Source organism: Vipera ursinii (genome assembly GCF_947247035.1).
Source record: "Vipera ursinii genome assembly, chromosome: 1".
Taxonomy (NCBI): Eukaryota; Metazoa; Chordata; class Lepidosauria; order Squamata; family Viperidae; genus Vipera; species Vipera ursinii.
Genome location: NC_139512.1, coordinates 157,868,335 through 157,890,032, shown reverse-complemented (window position 1 = coordinate 157,890,032; position 21,698 = coordinate 157,868,335). Strand labels below are relative to the sequence as shown.

The window sequence follows — 21,698 nt, the reverse complement described above, 5'->3', positions numbered from 1 at the left end:
CGACGGGCTCTGGAGAGTGGGGCTAAAGCGGAGCCAACTGCCTCCCTGGAGCTCTTTCCGAGGCTGGGAGCCCCTTCTTCCTTCCCGTCCCCCCCAACCGCGCCAGGAAAAGAGCGGCGCCCTCGGTGCCCACCGCAACGCACCTGGCGACTCAGCCCGCTTTTCCTCACCTGGACCCCGGAGCGAGTAAGTGTGGTGGCCACCAAGACGGGTCTGGCTCGGGTGGGAGAGGGGAGGGGAGCGGAGCGGAGCGGGCCCGGGGAAAGGAGAATTGACGGAAATCAAGGCTCGGTTCGGGTTTTTTTGAAGTGGCCGAAAGTGTTTCCAAACTGGGAGAAAGTTTGGAAGCGGCTGGGAGGGGGAGAGGGGGGGCATGTTGCCTCTCGGCTCGGAATCCAGGTACTTCTTGGATGGAATAGCATTTGAGTTCGGTCTCACTCTCCTAGTCCTCACTGAGGCTAATCGGATGGCTTATTTTTCAACTGCGAGGGAGATGAACTCAGCCTGGCCGGTGGTAGTGCGCTGAGCAAAAAAAAAAAAAAGTGTTTAAAAGTTGGGCGGTTCTTGGGTCCCTGCAAAAAGCATCAGTCTCGGGCCTTCAGATTTTCTCCCTGCGAGAGAAATGAGAGTTTTCGGATGAAGCGCCCGGTCAGGTTGCCAGAGACGCCCTAGAGGAGGGTTAATTTTGCACCGGCCTTGCCAAGCGGGTTGAAGGGAAGCTGGGGGGCGGGGGGGGGAAAAACTATTGCATTTCTCACGCGCTGAAAATCTGCACTGGTTCTTTATTTCGCATGAATGCGCCGGTCTGAATCGCGGAATTCTCTGGCGGGAAAGTCCCTCTGATTTGCGTAGAATTCATTTTCTATGCTCACGCGGCGACATCGGCTGGGCCCTTACACTGAAGTAACCCAGCTGAACTCAGCCAGACCTACTTTTAGGTCGAAACCTATCGGGTGGTCCTTTCCGTCGACATCTGTGTTAGAATTTGTTTGAAATTCAGGGGGGAGGGGGGGGGTTGGCCGAATCCATCAGCGGGCCAACCATTTAATCAGGTCTGGTAAGGTAGCTTTTTAATCCATTCTAATAAAGCCTGTCCACTTCTGGCTTTTATACTCAGCGGACGAAAATGGTCACTTCTTAAAGGAGTAGCCGGGTCCCTGCGGTGGCTGCCCCCTTTCCTCGTCCGACCCCCCCCCCCGGACGCTGTGGCTGACCGAAGCCACAAACCGAAGGATTCCGATCGCCCCAAAGCTTTACTTCGTTGAGATTCTAAGGCTCTCCTGGGGAACTCCAGTCCGTTCATTCCTAAGGACTTCTGAGGAAACGCGTGTAGAGATTGCACGTGTGGAGGACACGTTGTGCATGCGGGGAGTGGGGGAGCGACAGAAAATGTGCTTCCCACTCGATAGCGCGGGGACCTCGATTTTGCTGGTTTTCTGCACCTGCTTACGATGGGAGCAAACAGACATTATTAAATAATTGGGTCAAAGTAGTTTTGTGAGGCTGGGGCTCTGAAGTCCCTGAAGTGGAAATGCTTGAGAGATGTTCCTGGAGGGGCAGGAGGACAGGGAAGGAAAAGAGTTGTTTTATCTAGAAATCCACCAACTTTGTGTTCAGATCCAGCAGAGGGAGGGGGAGAGGGGGGGAACGTGCTAGCCAAGCACGGAACTTTCCAAACTTTGCTATTCTTTTCACTGTCCCAATGACAGCAACGACTCTCTCTCCCTCCCTCACACACATACAAATAAACCTTTCTGCAATCACCTTAATCATTAGGATTATAAATGTGTATCATAAATGCTGCTATCTCAGTCTAATTGCTAGGCAAACAGCTTGTTACCACAGCAGTTGGTAAAATCCTGCAGTCCTAATAAAATTAACCTGAGGGGGGAGTAACCCTCTGGGAAGGCTGCAATTAAACAGAGAGAGAGAGATGCTGGCCCATTACAGAGGGTCTACCCTTAAGCCTAGGCATAGCTACTCAGTTGTAAATCTCTTTGGGTTCCGTACCACTGACTCCACTCTGGTGGAGATACATAGAGGTTTGTGACTTTTACATCCAATAATCAAACCTTCCACTGAAATAAGGAGGAAGCGCAGTGTTGTCTACCTCAGACCCAAGACTGAAGTATTACAAGCTTAGGAGAAAGTTTTGGGCAACTACTCAAAGCCTGTGAGATTATCTTTTTTTACTCCAACCCAATGTGGAAGGCCAGATGTAGTTCTATTTTTCACAAACGAGCCCAATGCCATGTACACATTTGGCATAATCTGCTAAGCCTTGATTTGGTTTCATCAATACTTTATTGCATAAACCCCCAATGCCCGGCTTCATACACTAGTGAAATCACAGAACGTAGTTTATAAGCACAGGTTAATCCCAAACCCAAGGGGCCGGTGTGGTGGTTTAATGTTCTGTGTAACTCCAACTACGCGCGCGGGGGGGGCGGGGGCGAGGAGAGGATGTTCCCAGAGGAATCTCCAAGAAAACGACGCAATCAAAGAGTCTTGTGTCACCTTAAAGCCTCATGCGTTTATGATAGTTGGGAGCTAGTGGATTGCAGCGCCATGGGCTATCGGTTGCCGGAGCTGGTGTCCTCCGTTCGCGCCTTTCCGTGGAAAGAAAGGCGACCTGGGATGCTCTTCTGAACTCAAAAGAGTCCACGGAACGTAAAGCCAGGTGCCATGAACTTGGGGCCTTCTTCATCACCCAGGTCCTTTGTGGCAAACGGCTTTAGGCTTTCTTCGCTTAATTGACTGGGCTGACCTGCTGGTTCCTCACCTGACCTTCCCAAATCAGATTCTCTGTTGCTTAAAGCAGCGTTTCCCAACCTTAGGAACTTGAAGATGCGTGGACTTCAACTCCCAGAATTCCCCAGCCAGCATAGCTGGCTGGGGAATTCTGGGAGTTGAAGTCCACGCATCTTCAAGTTCCTAAGGTTGGGAAACGCTGGCTTAAAGCGCGGGGGTCGTCTGTCTCACCACCTCCCTTCCCCCCCCCCGCCTCCCCCTTTGAGTTGTCCGAGAAGTGAAGGACTCAGATTTGCCGAAGTATCGAACAGCAGTCGCTTTATTTGGTTGCTGAATTCATTCCTTTTTCTGAGGTCGCGCGAAAATGAACCGAAGGAGTTTGTGAGTTTGCCTGGGGAAGGAGAAGCGCCCGTCCTCATCCAGTTTTGCAACTAGTTCACGCGAGCCAGTCGAGCTCCTGTGAGAATCCAGCCCGAAAGGTGGATCTTCCATCTTCCATGGTGCTCCGATTCTTTCCAGGCTCGTTCCATCATACACAGCCACACATTGGACAAGGACAATGGAGATTGTAGTCTAGCAGCTCTGCAGTGACACGCCAGTCTGGCAAACTCTGCTTCAAAGCACGATGAAACAACCCATCCCACCCCCCCAAAGTCCTTTTAATCTTGGAGCAGCGACCCTCCACTCCTTTATAAGCAAAGGAGGCTTCGCTGTTTTTACGAAGTGGGCGTGAAATCTCCGCCATTCGTAAACTAGGATTTTGTGCCTTAAAAAGAGACTTGTGTGAATCCAGACAATTTTTTTTTATTTTTTTTTACTCAACCATGGCTTATCGCCAAATTGCCTATTCCTACCTAGGCTTTCACCAAAATTTGATTTCTGTCCCAGAGCCTTCTCTCTTTACCCGAGTACACGTTACCAGTTTTTAATTCACAACGACCAGCACTCGAAAACTATTTTATTACCGGAGAACAATCGGAAAATTCTTATAAAAACTTGTGTGTGTCTGTGTGTAGGCCCTCCCCACTACACTTACCTTTTGGAGCGCGCCGAAAGGGGGGGGGGGGCGGGGAAACCAAACCAAACCAAACCAAACCTCGTTAAGGAGCTTGTCGAAATCTGCTTTTTCTGAATGAAGTCAATTTGAGGGGGGGGGGTGAGGCATCAGTCATTCCACCGTTTGCTTTGGTGGTTACTCCTGACGAAGCCAGAGAGCGGCCAGGTTTCGTAATTGACTTAAGCTAGAGGAAAACTGGGAAACGTAGATGACTCTCGATGTGAAGCCGAGTACCCTAACTTTTGGTTGCGTGGGTGGGGGAACGAGCTCCGGGCTTTAGCGTTGTTACCACCGGGGCACTAACCCGAAAAGTGAATTTCAGGTGACTGACGGCGATTCCAGTCAGCAGATTCCCTTCCTGGAGAACCCACAGGCAAGATATATATATATATATATATATGGATCTTTGGTTATTCGGGTTTTTCCCCGCGTAGAACTAAAGGTGTAGGGGCGACGTTTCGACGGAATCCCATCCGTCATCATCAGGAGGGAGGGAGGGAGGGAGGGAGAGAGAGAGAGAGAGAGAGGGAGAGAGAGAGAGAGAGAAAAGGGGGGCAGGGTGCGTGTGTGTTTTCTCAGGCTTCCTTCTGGACATTCAGGTGTTCCCCCATAACTGCCAGGACTTCAAACTTCTGCTTTCCTTGGGAGGTTTGCCTTGGGATTTGGTGCAAGACTCCAATCAAGCAATACCGTTACAAGATGCAGGCCTCGGTCAGGCTGGAGTCCTGGCAAAAGGGGCGCCAGTTTCGCCAGTTTCGGCAAGATCTCCCTCAAGTGATAATGTCATCCCCAGAGTAATTAAGAGTAACAGAGTAAAAAAACATTTTTTTCCCTTTTTGGCAAAGCCGGGTTGTTGGGTCTGAAGGTTCTGATATGCAGAGAGCTGAACGCTTGCGAAAGATGTAAGTGGCTGCAAAGCCACAAGAAATAAAAGTTTGCCCTTTTGGTTTGCTTGTTATTTCCACCTCTTTGAAAACCCATTTGACTATGTAAACATGTGGGCGCTGCCACAGGGACTAGAAACAGCCTCAAAACAAAGCATAAGAAACAAAAAACGGAGGGAGGGAGGGGGGAAAGAAACACACCCTCATTTGATTTTTATTTTTTTTTCAGAAAAGAGGGGATTATATATATATATATATTTATAGTTGCGGAGTAGGGTTGCATGCTTTGTTTAAAGATTATCCCATTTTACATCACTGTCCTTTGAGGATCCTGCTGAAATCAGCTCTCCTAAATAAATAAATGGGCTGACACAACCCTTCGTGCCAGCTTTTCCCGGGAAGCACCACGGGGAAAGCTTCTCTTGCCAGCTGGTGGCTCTTAAGTTTCCTTAGCCAGTAGGGTCAGGATTTCTGCTCCTTTGTCTGTAATGACAACGGTGTGCTCAAACACGGCTGATCTGAAAGAGAAGCAGCAAGCAGTGAGCGTGAGGGTGGTCCTGGAGCCTAAGAATTCCATTTTGAAGGGAAAATGTGTCAGATCCAACAGAACTTCCCATGAGGGAATTATAAATTAAACCGAGAATTTAAAAAACGACAACAGGAAAGGTACTGTACTACCTTTTCAGGTCTGCACTTATTAGAGTCCAATCATCATCCAGGAGATAACATTCGGTCGTTCCTTCCATTATTACAGGCTCTGATGGAACAAACAGAGAATGAAATAAGTACTGTTATAGCCATTCACAGCGCAGGCTTGCCCCTCCTAAGCCTCAAGCCCCAGTTTGCCCAGATAAACCATCTTGGATTGTACGGAGCCATTGCTCAAAAAAAATTCCAATCCCTATCGGTGGAGGAAAGGAGCAAGGAGCCGGGGTGCGTCCCTCTTTCAAAAGGTGGAAGAAGGGCATTTTAATCAAGCTTTAATTAAGATCCTCATGGATCTTAACAACCAAAACCCCTAGCCACTTTCCTCCAAAGAGCAGGCAGGATGGAAATATCTGATTTTTTTTTAAAAGCAGGTTTGAAAATGTTCATTAAATCAGCAAAACAACAATTTTCTTATTTCCCCTTAATTGCTGCGCCATTTAGGCACGCCGTGAGCGAGGAATATATTTTTCCCCCCTCTCTCTTTCCACCCCCCCCATAAGCTGTTGATGATTGGTATTTAGTACGTTCAATCTCCCAGGTGAGGGCTGCTGACTGGCTACTCAGCCAAAATGACGGAAGGACAGCTCCTGGGTTCCAATAAAGGGGCATAATTGTTTCCAGAGAGTTGGGTGGTTAATCTGTTATTGGGGGAGGGGGGAGAAATCAGCCTTCAAACTGATCTCTTACTGTGAGCTCAGCTTCGCTTCCTCCTAAAACCCACTGGGCTGTCATGACACAATCTAAATCTATCCTTAGGATGGACTGAGGAATTGTCAGCTCTCAAATTCCCCCTCACCTGACGCCTCCTTCGTCCTGAAGCTTCCAAGCAGCTGTTCTGCTCTGGGCAAATCAGCCCATCTCAGGTAATAAAGCCACCTCACCTCTGGATAGAGAGATGGGCAGCATGCCAATTTAATAAATAAAATATAGAATAAAATCAGAAGACAACTAACAAAATGCAGATAGTAATCGTGAAAATCCAAACAGAAACCGTATCCAATGACTTTAGAATAACTATACTAAGACATTAAAGATTCAAATCGAGGTGCTTGGGTATTGTTCTATTAAAAGGAGAGCAGTCCTAATGACTCTGGAGAAAGGAAATCCAATTTGAGCAATAAGATAGCATGAAGATACTGCCAGAGTTTTAATACAAACAGTAACAAACCTATTGTGAATGCCATTCCCTTCTCCATTAATACATCATTTTCGTTTGCTGCAAAATAAAATGGAAATTACCCAGGTGAATAAAAAGATGATCTTTTGCAAGACATTTGTGCCTCCCTCAGACAGGACCATCCCCTAGTTTGAGCCCATCTTTGCCCTGCAAAAGCTTCTCATCTGTCCTAGATTATTCTGAATTCAGAAGACAGTACTGGTCAATTTGTCTGATTTCAGAGACGGGACTGGTCAATTTGAGGCTTAACCCTAAGCTAAGTATTCATCTAGCTGGAATGCAAAATTATCAAAGGAAAGAAATACTGAATTCAGATTTTAAATTAAAATTACCCTATAAGCTTGGGGAGACAAAGAAACTAAAGGAGATCTAGGTGAATGACTATTTTACACAGAGAGTGGAGTCCTAACTTCACACCTGGATTCCTCAGTATCATTAGGTAAAGGTAAAGGTTCCCCCGCCGTTTCATAGCCGAAGAGCCAGCGCTTGTCCGAGGACAGTCTCCGTGATCATGTGGCTGGCATGACTAGACGCCAAAGGCGCACGGAACACTATTACCTTACCACCGTAGCGGTCCCTATTTTTCTACTTGCATTTTTACATGCTTTCGAACTGCTAGGTTGGCAGAAGCTGGGACGAGTAATAGGCGTTCACTCTGTTACGCGGCACTTGGGATTCGACCTGCCAAACTGCTGACCTTCTGATTGACAAGCTCAGCGTCCTAACCCACTGAGCCACCGTGTCCCTTTACCTCAGTATCATTACTTGAACATAAATAACACAAGTTACTTCCAAGTAGAAGTGAAAAGATGCTAATATTCTCCCTCTATTCCCCCTCCCCCAGTTTTTAGTTAATAACTTCAGATTAGGCCCAAATGCTGCTTCTGTTCCAATCCCCCATGTAGGAAAAAAGTGTGGGAGTTCTGAGGGAATATTGTCAAGAGCTGTCTTTTAGCAATACCTACATTTTTAATGTGAAAAGGTAATCCATAAAAATCTGAAGACAGATGACAAAAGAAATGTCTGGCATTCAGTATCAAATGGAAACTAGAATTTCTGATTCTGTTTCCCCATACTGCTCTTTGCACTAAAGCCATGTCTCAGAAGAGAGTCAATCCTATAGTGTACCCTCTTTCTTCCATTAATGTCTAAAGTTAATGGTCTCAAGTCAATTGCTGTAGATACCAATTGGGGCCTTGTATTGTAGAAAGCTATCTTTTTCCAACCTGTCTCCTGGAGATGGGCAATTCCAATACTCTTGGAAGGCACTAGTTTGCACAAGGCTTCGTGAAGCCACATGTGATTTAGTTTGGCTTAATGCCATGTACAAACCTTAGTTTTAAGCACTGCAGTAGTTTGTCACAGTAGAAATCTTGTCATAAGATTAGTGCTTGCCAAAAATCTGATCCCTACAACTGGTCCAACATACTATGATTTATCATGATGAGCAGGAACGCCAAAACCTTATTTGCATTTGTCAAGCAAGCAAACCAGAAGACCTTAGAGGCTTAGCACCAATAGTGAGCAGTTTGAATTAGCGTGGGAAGAAAAATGCCTCCCACAATTCTGGAATATGTCAGGATAGTGCTTCTGTTTAATCATCTTTCTGATTGGTTCATGTGAACTCTCCCTTAAAGTCCTTTACTTCCATTGAGTAAGCAAAGGGACAATTATTTCTAAGAAGTGACAAAATCACTAGCCAAAATTTTTATGTACTGGCAGGAGCACAAAGCCCTTTTGCGTTTGGATGCAAATATAATGCAAGGTATTCAAAGGACCATGGAAAAATTAAGGAGGGGACCCTCTTACCATGTTGCCAAACTTCAGGATTACTATGTAAGTTCGTTCCTATCCCATGACCACCAATGTAAGGGCAGACTTGAAAACCATTTTGATGTGCAATGTTGCTTTAGAAAAAACACAGAGATGTTTAATATAGCAAACAATTTCCAAATTCAGAAGAATGCATTTCGTTAAAGATATCATCATTATTACGTTTTCACAAAAGAACACAGCAGAAGATCCTGACACTACCACTTTGCGTCAGAAAAGCACATTCTCGTATTTTCCTAAAACTCAAGACTTCATTTCATTTCTGAAATGGCAGAATACCCTGCTGTTCAGTCTCTGTAATAAAAAAGGGAAAAGAGAATGAGGAATGTTACGAATGAGGATCTCCATCAAGAGCTAGGAAAGTATTAAGAGCTTTACAAAGATAATTCTGTCTTTCGAAGTGTTATCCTGGCTCTAAATATCAGGAACTTTAAAAAAACAATTACATTTGTCCAGGAACTGACAGAGGATTATAAAGTTAGAATTACTTTAAATCCACCAAGCACTAGATCAGTACTTTCATTATTTGTAAAGCTGGCAATCTGTATCCAAAATTGTACATTTTAGGCATAGAAGCATTTCTAAGAGGAAGATTTTGCAGCCGCAGTGCTTCCAATTCTTGTTTAGTGCTTTTTATAATCCTGCCTTAAATAGAGATAGGAGAGAGTTTGTTTCGTTTGTATTTGACTATGAACTTACCTACTTTCACACTTTCAAAGCATTATTTGGACAAAAACTTCGCCATAGTTCGAAATTTGCAGTCCTTTGAAGTTACAATACACCTCAACAATTAAAAATACATTAGGGAAAAGATTACAGAAAATGCATATATTAAAGTCAGCATGGTCAAGTGGTTCAGGCACCAGGCTAGAAAGCCGGAGATGGTGAGTTCTAGTCCCACCTTAGCCATGAAAGACAGCTGGGTCACCTTGGCCAGTCACACTCTCTCAGCCCCACCCACTTCACAGAGTTGTTGTGGGGAAAATAGAAGGAGGAAGGTATATTGGATACGTTCACCACTTTTGAGTTATGGGTAAAAATAATAAAGGCGGGATACAAATAAATAAAAATAAGCAAAAGAGGCAAAATAAATTGCATTACAGGACAGAAAAATCCACACTTGGGGAGAAATGGTTTTCAAAACACATACATGTTTAATTCAGATTTCTTTAAAAACAAGTCCTTATGTTTGACGAAGCAAGCAATCTATTTGCAAAAGAAAGACCCAACAGGAAAACCCCACATTGATAGGCTCATCTCTGGTCTTAAGCAGAATCACAGCCATGGTTTCCTTTAGTTGAGTGGAGTTGGCTTTATCTCCAGCAGGGTCCTCCAGAATTTGCAGAATCAGAAGAGCTGGGTAACTCTTGCTTTTCATTCAGAAGAAACTCAAAGACACCTGAAGATTGCCATTTTCCTTTAAAGGCATTCCCAGAGCACATATAGGTAGCACAATAGAGACGACAGGCAATTTTTCTCAAATGCTGTTTCATGCTCTTAAATAAAAACTTGTGTTGCCGTCTCTACTGGATTACATTGGAACCTAAAGCCTGCCAATTTATTGTGGTCAACCTTAACTATGGTGTTTTAACATAAAATATTTTAAAAGGTAGCACTGAGCCACATTAGTATATGTTTGCCAAGGTTAAGGATCTGTTAATGGCTTTATGTGCTTGTGGCTTTAAATATAAAGCAAAAATCCATGTCCAGTTGTGTCTGATTCTAGGGGGTGGTATTCATCCCCATTTCTTAGCTGAGGGGGCCAGCATTGTTCGTTGTCCATGACTAATACGCTAAGGTGCACAGAACGCTGTTACCTTCCCACTGAAGTGGTACCTATTTATCTACTTGCATGTGCATGTTTTCAAACTGCTAGGTTGGCAGGAGCTGAGACAAGGGAGCTTCCCCCGTGCTATGGTGCTTGGGTCTTGAACCCAGGCCATCAGCTTTCCAGCAGACAAGCTCATCGTCTTTAACTGCTGAGCCATCACAGCCCCACAGCTTTAAATATAATGAACATTATGAAAGAATTAGGCATGGGGTACTAGATTGATCTTTTATATTAGTTAAATTAGGGTGAACTTTTTGTCCAATATAATATGTTGAAAGCATAGTAGGAATGAGGGCAAAGTTTCCTAACTATGAGTGTGAATTTTGCAAGTGAAAACACCATAGTTTAGCAACTTGACATTAGACAGCAAAGAAATGTTGCAGCGTATTGGGGTAAGGAACACCAAATGTTTTGATCAAATTCCATCAGTGCCAGTCAGTCTGATTAATAGCAAAGAACAGTAGGAGGAATAGTTGAAAACAACTGGATGGCACTCTGCTGCCTATCCCTGCAGTACAACTTCATCATCACTAACAGGATGTGTCTTCCTCTGGGTTAATAAACTGTTAAGGGTTCAAGCTAATTCAGTTCCCACTGTTCCAATAGAAGAGAACATACTGGTACATAGCTCAGGATTGAGTCCCTGGACTCCGCAATTCCCATTGTCTTTATATTTTCCAATTCACTCAGCATATGGAAGCTCCTAAAGCTGCTAACTGGGTTTAATCCTCTTTTGACTTTGTTAAAAAACAACTACAAAGGGAGCACCTCTTTCAATTCTCTAGGAATGCATATGAGTGCATATACAGTGATACATTTGGTATTGTTTGGTGGCCTCATTTTAGTTCCTTTTTAGAGGCATTGCAGGAAAAAAATGATGCTACATATACTTTCACATCCCAAATTCCCAACTTCCTCACATTTGAAGACTGAAACCATGTTTTATAGAATATGTTATAGAATATTCAAGGCAAATATTATTTAACAATGCCATACCCACTGAAAGTAAAGTCATGTAAAAGGAAAGGCAGATGAAAGGCCTTATTGCCCCAATTCTTTCATTAAATAAAGGCCTCTATTTGTACATACGGGACACTTCCACAGGAACATGATAAGCGATGGCTGTGACCACTGGCACTCGTGAGTTGAGTCCAGAGTCCAGAAATGACATGCACGAAAAACAGCAGTGTTAAAATGCTCTCTGTATAATTATGGCTGTTGATGGAGTTCAACAGCCATAATTATACATATATTGAGTATTGTTAGCTCAACAAAATTACAATTTGGAGGTACTGTGAGAACTTATATTAAAAAAAAGTGAATGGTTCTTTCCGTTTCAAAGACCTGTGTGTCTGTAAAGGTGAGGAATTGGTTTCTTTTCTCCCATTTATTTTACACATCACATCAGGCCATGCCCTTTGCCCCAATGCTCACGAGTGCATGGCCACAATCAAGTGCTACCAAGATACAGAAGACTCCCAACTACTGCAAAGTGGAGAAGTAGGTCAATAACTTTTCATTATGTTCGCAGATAACACCTTGAATGGATTTTTCTGAACAGGTTCTATAGATTAGCTACTGCTTGCCTACCAACACACCAACAAAAATCTTTAGCTATTACAGTATTTTGCGTGATTCTGGTGCACAGCAGAGTATAGATCTCAAATGTATGATAGCTGAAATGTCTTTATGGATCACCTAAATACTCACAGGGAGTTAAGTAACGGCACAAAGAAGCAGGGACATGGAAGTTAAAAGATGGGTAGAAAATCAGTCTTGATAGGATTTGAAAGGCTTAATTGGAGTCCTCAAGAAAAATGAGAATGAAAAGAAGCCAGAAAATTAACAGTGTCCAGACTTGTGCATAATAACGAACAGGCTAAAGAGAAAATAATGAGTCTGTTTCTTGAACAATGCAGCCACAGCCTTTTTATAGTTCTATACTTTTCTTCCAAGTTTGCTAGTGCCAAAATAATTGGATTAATTTTTTATTTGGGTTTATTCATGTCTATTATTTTGAGGCACTAAAGTGCTTTTTTTAAGAAAAAAAATCATTCTAAGATAGAAGTAGGATACTCAAAGCAAGTTTTTGACTTCCAAATTCTTTAATCCTAACTATATAGCTTTATATAGTGAGTGCCTGTTACTCGTCCCAGCTTCTGCCAACCTAGCAGTTCGAAAGCACGTAAAACTGCAAGTAGAAAAATAGGGACCACCACGGTGGGAAGGTAACAGCGTTCCGTGCGCCTTTGGCATCTAGTCATGCTGGCCACATGACCATGGAGACATCCTCGGATAAACACTGGCTCTTCGGCTTTGAAACGGAGATGAGCACCGGCCCCTAGAGTCGGAAACAACTAGCACGCATGTGCGGGGGAACCTTTACCTTTACATAGCTTTATACTAAGCTGCCTTTAGTTTTGGAGTTGAAATTAAAACACACAAATCCTGGGACCTGAATTTCTCCCATCTCTGCAATAAATCAGTGGCTGAGAGAGAGATGTTATTATGGTTATGCCAAGCCTCCATTCCTTCTAATTAATTGCCGCCAAACTAGTTCAAATAACATCTTGCATGATTTGCACATTCCTAGTTGACAGACAGAACAAGATATGTAAACTTCAGTATGAACGTTTTAAGTGGTTTATATATAACCACCACTACAATCAAAGCAATTCCATTCATTTGGATGCAGTTTCTAATACGTGTCTGAAATCTAGTGCCCATTTTAGATCAGTGGGAATCCGGTAGTCATTTAGTATCGCCATTGGATGTGCTATTGTGCAAGATTGACTTGAGGCGAAGAGTAAGCACGCTTCACCAAGAGCAATTTAAACTCTTACATTGGGTCTAAAGATCTGACCCAATAAAGTTTTATATATATATATATATATATATATATATATATATATATATATATATATATATATATATATATATATATATATATATATATATATATATATATATATATATATATATTTCTGGCCTTTAAAATTAATTAAATAATGAATTTAATTTAGCCTTTACAAAATAAGCTTCTCAGATCAGAGCTGTCCATATGTACAATCTTATTACACTGAAGGAAATAAAGGATAATTCTCTTGAGTAGAATAAATCTCTCATGGAGAGGAATAGCTTTGCACGGCCATTGGAAAAGCAGGAAGAGAACCAAGAAAGTAGGAGACACAGAACCTGGGGCAAGGAATCGGGGGCAAGAAGCTGGATGGGAAGGAGAAGAGATGAGTGGTATGAGAGAGATAGTCTGAAAACATAGGAAAGGAACTGAAGAACAGAAAGCCAAGGAAATACTAGGTGAAAGAAGGCCCCAAAGTGAAAGGAGGCAAAATAACATCCCAAACTTCATGTAAATTATAGAGCAGAGTGAAGTGACAAGGCTGTTGTAGAGAGATTAAACCTAGAAGCCAAGGAAACAGAGGTTTTAGTTCCTCTAGTTTGGGTAAGACTGAATTTCACAGAAAAATGTAAATATCAACTTAAATTTCTCCACCAATTATTTGGCTAAAAGCCTCTGGCTGATATCTTACCAAAAATGTGAAAGCCAATTGTAGAAATATGAAGAATTTGTCAAATCAAGCACAGGACACTTAATTTAATTTTTAATTTAATTTAATTTAATTTATTAATATTTCTATACCGCCCTTCTCCCGAAGGACTCAGGGCGGTGTACAGGGCAAGAATAAAAAGCATAAAGTTACAAAAATTAAAAAGTAATTAAATACATGCCCATAAAAAACAATAAATACATTAATAAAACCCCCAATAAAATGATAATAAAAAACCCCACCAATCCCACCCTCAGGCCAGGCCGGCTTGTTCGAACAAGTATGTTTTCAGATCGCGGCGAAAGGAGCGAAGATCGGGCGCCGTCCGGAGCTCAACCGGTAACTGGTTCCATAACTCCGGGGCGCCCACAGAGAAAGATCTCCCCCTGGGGGCCACCAATCTACATTCTCTGACTGGTGGCACCCTGAGGAGTCCCTCTCTGTGGGAACGCACAGGGCGGAGGGAAGTTGACGCCGGCAGCAGGTGTTCCCTAACTTAAATGTATTAGAGAAAAAACATGGTTAATTTGGAATAATAATGAAGCACTTGTAACATGGAAAGCTGACTGGCGAGGAATAGGAAATGTGCCTCCTCTAATGTAGCCCTTGTGCTCTGAAACGTTCTCTCTTATGGGTTGAGGATGACCCTAACCTTTTAGGCCATTTGTAAGGTCTTAAAGGCCTTTGAACTCTGGTGCTGGAGAAGACTCCTGCGTGTCCCTTGGACTGCAAGGCGATCAAACCGGTCAGTCCTAGAGGAGATCAACCCTGATGGCTCTTTAGAAGGCCAGATCCTGAAGCTGAAACTCGATTTGTGCCTGGGCTTGGAGCTCTGTATGTGTGAAGGGCCCCTTTTCCTGGCTGTATTGATATGTATGATTTTTTCCCCTCAGCTGCCATATATACAGACAGTCTTTAACTTACGAACATAATTGAGCCCAAAATTTCTGTTGCTAAGCAAGACAGTTGTTAAGTGAGTTTTGCCCCATTTTACAACTTTTCTTGCCATAGCTGTAAGTGAATCACTGCAGTTGTTAAGTTAGTAACACGGTTGTTAAGTGGCTTCCCCATCGACTTTGCTTGTCAGAAGGCCACCAAAGGTGATCATATGACCCCAGGACACTGCAACCGTCATAAATACACATCAATTGTCAGGTGTTCAAATTTTGATCACATGACCAGGGAGGTGCTGTGAAAAACAGTCATGAGTCACTTTTTTTTCCAGTGCCATTGTAACTTAGAAGGGTAACTAAAGAAATGGTTGTAAGTCTAGGAATACCTGGAGTTAATTTTCTATTATTTTGTAACTGTTTTTAATTGTTTTATGATTGTTCGCCACAGAGTCACTTGCTTGAGATGGGCAGCTATAAAAATTGAATAAATAAACGTGCCACGTACAACGTGTGTGCATCGCATTTGTTGGCTATAAAACTTTGCATATCTTTGTTTCACTGAATCAAGTCCTCTGGACTGACTTTTGTTGAATTACTGTGACATTTCTCTCGGCAAACGATTCAAGGGGGCATTTTCCAAAAGTCATTTAATGAGAGTAAATGGCCCCCTTCTCGATGCACTGGGGCAACTGCCTCCTCCAGAAAGCTTAGCTGTGGTTTTGTGGGCTCCCCCAACTCATCTTCACATGCAACTGCCTCAGCACACAAAGCTGTTTTCCTTCCTGCCTCTGAAACAACGCCCTAAGCCTTTGCTCACACTCAGACCGTTTTTTGTGATGCATCTCTCTGAATGCTTTGCACAGCCAAATACCCAAAACAAATGCCTGTGCATATTGGGAGCACAAAAAGCTACACCACCAATGGAGAAGACCTATTTCATGGGGCTATATTGAGATGGTGATGAATTGTTGGGTAAGGTAGTGATGTATGTCCCTGTGTGCGACTGAGAGAGGAAATTGGGCTTAAGAATGAACAATGAGAACATCAAAAAACAAAACGATACCCTTCCATACATTTTTAAAAAAAATGTCCATGTCTTTAACATCATTTGGTTTGTGCTTATCATTTTGTACATATTTGGTGACGAAGTTCCTTTCCTTGTTCTCAATATTTTCTGCTGAAAAATTTGTCAGAGAAGCCTTTTGACTCCAGGGCAGTAGGAACAAGATTAGTAGGCGATCAGTACCACAAATTCAGTGTTAAAGGACTTTCCATTTATGATAGCAGTTTCTCCCACTTTACATGGTAGTGTTGCATTGACAGTTACAGGTCTTCTAGCCCCAAATATTGAGAGATTAACAGGCTGGGGCAGGAGAGAGGGGAAAAGACTGTGAAGAGCAGTATTTATTTGCTTGATTTGATTTTTGGCACTGCCTGATTTAAAAATGACTCTGGGTGGCTCACAATAAGAAGGCAAGATAAAAAATACCACCAGGTAAAAATACAGTAAAGGAAATGAAGGCAGAGAATTCCACACGTCCCTAAACACAGGCTACACCGCATTGTGTCAAGTACAGCTAACCATAAGAGGTCCCACCCATTCTAACTCAAGGCCTGGGAGAATAGCAAGACTTTAAGGCCTTCCAGTACACCATCAGGATGGGAGATAAAATCTGTTGCAAGTCAGGCCCCCCCCTTCTTTTTTGTGGATCAGCAGCAAGCTGGAGCTAATGTATAAATAATCAGAGTGGCAGTGTAGTGTACTTCTGCATGATGTACCTTATTGAGCATCTATTCTAACAATAGATGGGTATCTGCCTAAGCGAAGCCTCATGCTGTTTTACTGTACTGCAAATTACACCTGATTGAAGAGGACAAATTCCTCTTATTTGGCTTACTATTTTACAAAAATGTTCCACGGTCCCAAATGCCAGCAACTGGAACTACTAGGATCATCATCTTTATCAGCTTGAAAGACGATAGTAAAGTTTTCTATTATGGTGGTTTGCACCAATTCAGTTCCAGCACTTTATTCAAGCTTAAATCAGTAAATTTAGAACACTTGGATTTAAACAAATCATTTCTATTTTTCTTAGTTGGGTCAATAAGGTGTAAAGTAAGAAACATTTCAACTGAACTGGATCAAGCTGATCAAGGTATCTAGCTTTAGGTTGCTACATTTTATTAGCAGTATTGAAGACACAGGCTGTTTAACATTATCAACACAGGAAAAAATGTGATGCACATAAGATAAAATTGCACAGGAGCAGCTTTGCATTTATTTGTCTTCAACACTTATTAAGCACTGACTCCACAGAGTAAGATTACATAACTGTAAGGCCATCTTTTATCTTTTTTTAACTGATTTTACTATAATTTCATTGATGGTTTTGAGTTGCCCAGAATCCTTGAGAGTCGGGTGGCACGCAAGTTTAAATAATAAGTAACAATGATCAATAAATAATAAATGGAAATTATTATCTGGCTATGCAACTATAATAATAATTTCCTTACATTGCATATGATTTGGGTTTTCCTTAATATATTTGCTTATTCTACTCTGGTAGTTTAGTCAACATTTTTTGCTGCCCCTCCCACCTGAGGTTTTATTTCTACAGTGGCTAAACCTAATATAAAAATAAAGGTCTGTAGAAAGGTTATTATTCATTAATGACCAATATCAAAATCAGCACATTTTAGGCTGTCCGGTCCAAATGACTTTCGAAGTAATATTTAGGTTGGGTTTTTGGATGAGGCCATGATAAGTTGGGTGTACAACCACAATGGATATATTCACAGCACAGACTAACCGAAATTAAAGGGAAAAAAAAACATTATGGCTCGGTATGCTGCAAGAATCTATTGTTTGCAATAATAACAAACTGTTATTTAGCAAATGTGGCATCAGAACCCTGGTCTTTTTGTTGCCCTCTGTGCAACACTGAGCACATAAGAACATGTCACACTGTGAAAGGAGCTCCTGCCTACCATGCTTGCATTGAGTAGGAAGCACCTGTATTGATTAGATCAGGGGTGTCAAACTCAATTTCTTTGAGGGCCGCATCAGCATTGCGGTTGCCCTCAGGGGGCCGGGTGGGTATGGCCTGGGTGGGCGTGGCCTACTGGGTGGGCGTGGCTAGAGTGCGTATGGCCTACTGGGTGGACGTGGCCAGCTCTACATTGTTTGCATCAAGGGTGCCTATGGGGGCCCGGGCAGGAGTGGGACAGATCTGAGGGTCTCTGGCAGAAGGAGGGTCTCTGGGCCAGGGCCAAGGCAGTGGGGGCCATTCCCTCACTGTTTCCAGGATGGCTTTGCGGGCCACATGAAACCACTTCGCGGGCCAGATCCGGCCCCCGGGCCTTGTGTTTTGACATGTCTGGATTAGATACTGTCCCACTTCCCTTGTGTAGAGCCTCAGCCCAGTGCAAGTTGCCTGAAGATAAGGGAGGGAATGCCCATGGACTCTACGCTTGTATAGAAACAGGGCTCTGTGGAGGCATTTCCCAGCTCACTTAAGATCTAAAATCTAAAAAAACAAACAAACTGGTAGCATGAATACTCTTTATAAAATATTTAAGAGAAAAAGTTTGTTTTTTCTTTTCTTTTCAAAATGCTAGTATTGATAGCTCAAATGGCAGGCAAGGGATAGTATGTCTGCAGAAAATAGAGGATTCTCTTAGTTTTCAATAGTATCCTGCACTGCCGGAGGCTGGACTAGAAGACCTCCAAGATCCCTTCCCGCCCCATGATTCTGTATTTCAGCAGAACTCACAGAGATAGGAAAGCTCAACGAGGGAGCGATGATTACTTCACCATGGGGGAAGAGATGTTGCGCTTGGAGTGAAATAAAGTCTAACTGAAATATTTTATGATTTAAAAAAATTCCTAATTATCTCTGTTATTTTTTTTTTGCAGTTGAAGTACAAAGCAGCTATTTCTGAAAAAGTTAGTTAAAGAAGGGCAGAAGTGGCTTGCACTCTTGGAAAACCCAAATCAGGCCCTCTGATGGGGGCCACACACTACACATAATGGCATAATGTTTTATTGCTTTGGTTTACTGTATGGCATAAATCCAACTACGGTGATTTGTAAAACAGTTTTATTACTTAGTGTGATGCATGAACCGAATCATATGGCCTAATAATATTGTGGCATAGTGTGCGACTTATAGATGATAACTATAGTGTCTTTCCAACTGGGTACTGAAAAGGGAGAAGAGATAACAAGCTCTTCCTTCACATTTGCGTTAATGTGTTTTTCTCCCATCCGTAAGTCAGGAGGAAAGCGTGCTGACTGAAAAATACTGCCCCATAGCCTGCAAATACTGTGCCTTGGCCCTGGGGTCAGTCAAATGCTCATTTATTTACTTATTAATCAAATTTATATAGCATCCCATCTCGTGAGAAGTGACTCTGGGCAGCATACAACAATCAAATAGGAAACAATATATACAGAAAAATAAGCATTTAAAAAGTATAAAAAGTCAACATTAAAAAAATAGAAGTTAATTAAAATTGAAAATGTACAAATGCCAAGCAGAGAGAATGAGTGTGTGTGTGTATATATGTGTATATATATATATATATATATATATATATATATATATATATATATATGTATATGCTAATCTAATTTCACGTTCCCTAAGATGGGTGCGCGGCAGAGAAGGCTTGCCACCTAGGACCTACCAAATGTAAGTCTGTGGTAGATGTTTGCAGCATGCCTTCCCTGTCAGATATAATGAGGCAAGCTGATATAAATGGGAAGAGGCTACTATATGCACTGTAACATGGAGTAATTTCAGGGCAGTGATTGGTGGAACCCGTCATCCTTTCCCCTCCCACCCAGTAATACTTACCAATGGGAAAATGATGAGTGACTCCCCTGAACATATGACGGGACAGAGCTGGATAGCACAACTCCCTCCTTCCAACTGAAACTAGCCTTCCTATTTGGAAAATTGTACACTACCCCGCTCCAAACAATTATTCTTGCTGCCTCTTTGCACACCTGCTTTAGGAAATGCCTCCACTAAAGATGTGGGACTTACTTCCAAATCAATATACCTGGACAGAGCAGTCAAATTTCAAGGAATGCAACCAATGGAACATCCCATTTTGTTTATTGAAAGGGGAAAGGGGAAAGTATTTTAGGATGTGTGTCTTTCTCTCTCTTTTTCTCTGAATCCAGTAAATCTTTGAGTTCAGTAAATCCCACAGTAAAGATCATTTAGTATAAATATAGCTTCAGATTGAGCTCTCCTGAGTTCAGCATGACTTACTCCCAGATCCTGGCTAGCATATGATCAGGATGCTCTGTTCGCTCCTTTCTACTTGCCCCTCACCTCACCTGCCCATTGGGGGAACAATTTGCTGGTCAAAGATCTACCTTTCTCATTTTTGCTTACTGATGGGAATATTGAGCTCCTGGTAAACCTGTTGGTCATGGATGAGATTAATAGTCCCATATCAGACTTCACAAAAAGTGGCTTCAACCAGACTGGAAGTCATACTACAGGCCACATGGACTCCAGCTTGCTGCTGGCTTCCTCTATCCATACTAGAGAGTTCTTCTACAGCAGGGAAAACACTACTTTCAAATCAAATGCCATGGACTGGCTTCAGTGGGTTGGCAACAAGATGGAAGCACCATGGTGAGGTCACGACCTTTGCAAACAGTGAGATATCTTAATATCATGGCAACCAGGACATATGGATGAGCATTTAGGAAATTGATTTGAGCCATTTGATTTTTTTAAATTGATGACAAAGGAACAATTCAACAAGGCATTCCGTGGAACTTCCTCATACAACAGTACTATCTCAGACAAGTTCACAGTGGATTTGCTTTTCTGAAAGATTTTAATAGCCTTCTGCATACCAAAATAACAGGTCAAGTCAAAGCTTTGTTAGCACTAGACTATCAGTATAGGTAAAGAAACAATCAGAGGCATGCATGAAAACACAGTGGAATTGCAAATCCGCCGTACGGTTATCTTGCAATCTTTGTTCTAGCTTAAACAGTGCATTATCTGTCACATGCCAAATGTCAATCTTTCACAATATCCCCTGGATAATGGACAGTCTACAAATATTTTTAATAAAAGTAAATAAATGGGTATACTCTTAATGAAAAATAGCTCATGTTAACAATACTTGAATTGAGCTTATGTGATTACAATGTATTAAAAATATAATTACATTCATGAAACCAACTACATCAATGAATCCACAATTCAAAAAATCTGACTAGTTGATGCTGCTCAGGTTTCCCCATGTGAACCAATATCCTCTTCCCAGGGCTTTTTTTCTCATAGAACGCTCAGAACAGCGTTCCGGCACCTTTTTTTTGCAAAAACAAAACAAAACACCCAGCTCCCTTATTGGCTTTCCTAAGCCTATTGCACGGCTAGCAATCTTGGCTCTTTTTTATGACTAGTGGACTTCAACTCCCAGAAATCCTGAGCCAGACATGTTGAGGGGAAAGGGAGAGGTTTCCAAGCTGAACCATGCTGGATCAGGAATTCTGGGAGTTGAAGTCCTTGAGTCATAAAAGATCCTGCACTAGAAGAGGACATTAAAATTATTTACAGGATTACTTCTTTATGGACTAAACTTTTAGAATCTAAAACAGCTAATTCAAAAAAGCCAACAGGAAAGAACCTCACATTTTTCATCTGCTTCTGTCTTTTGGAAGGTAAAATTAGATAACAAAATAATCTATTTCTTATGTTAAAATCTCTGCAATGAAATCAAAGGTAACAGGAAAGAAATGAGAAACAGTTTTCTCAATGTAATATGTCTAATTTAGCTGATTCTAGAACAAAATAGTATCTTTTGTACACTCTTGAAAACTATTTTGAATCTAAACAATTCTTAAGAATGAAATATTGTTAATTTGGACTTTACTTTTACTGTTTGGACTGTTGTGTGTTTTGAAAAATAGATTAGATCTATTTTTAGATCTTCGCTCCTTTCGCCGCGACCTGAAAACATAC

General features: G+C 42.1%; 1 protein-coding gene across 4 annotated transcripts in view; it reads right to left on the bottom strand.

Annotated features, from left to right (window-relative positions):
- Window positions 1–4,354: 4,354 nt before the first annotated feature.
- The window catches only part of METAP1D (methionyl aminopeptidase type 1D, mitochondrial), an 89,499-nt gene continuing 72,155 nt past the window's right edge, over window positions 4,355–21,698 (bottom strand). Inside the window, exons 7-10 of one of the 4 annotated variants that reach the window (XM_083348107.1) lie at window positions 8,387–8,484; window positions 6,569–6,616; window positions 5,371–5,449; window positions 4,355–5,210 (exon numbers count right to left, since the gene is read on the bottom strand). In XM_083348107.1, the coding sequence (XP_083204233.1) occupies window positions 5,132–5,210; window positions 5,371–5,449; window positions 6,569–6,616; window positions 8,387–8,484 (304 nt within the window). In that variant the 3' untranslated portion in view covers window positions 4,355–5,131. Of the gene's footprint in view, window positions 5,211–5,370; window positions 5,450–6,568; window positions 6,617–8,386; window positions 8,485–8,572; window positions 8,705–21,698 lie in introns of those variants that run through there. The other 3 variants (XM_083348108.1, XR_014490660.1, XR_014490661.1) reach the window with 3 other exon arrangements.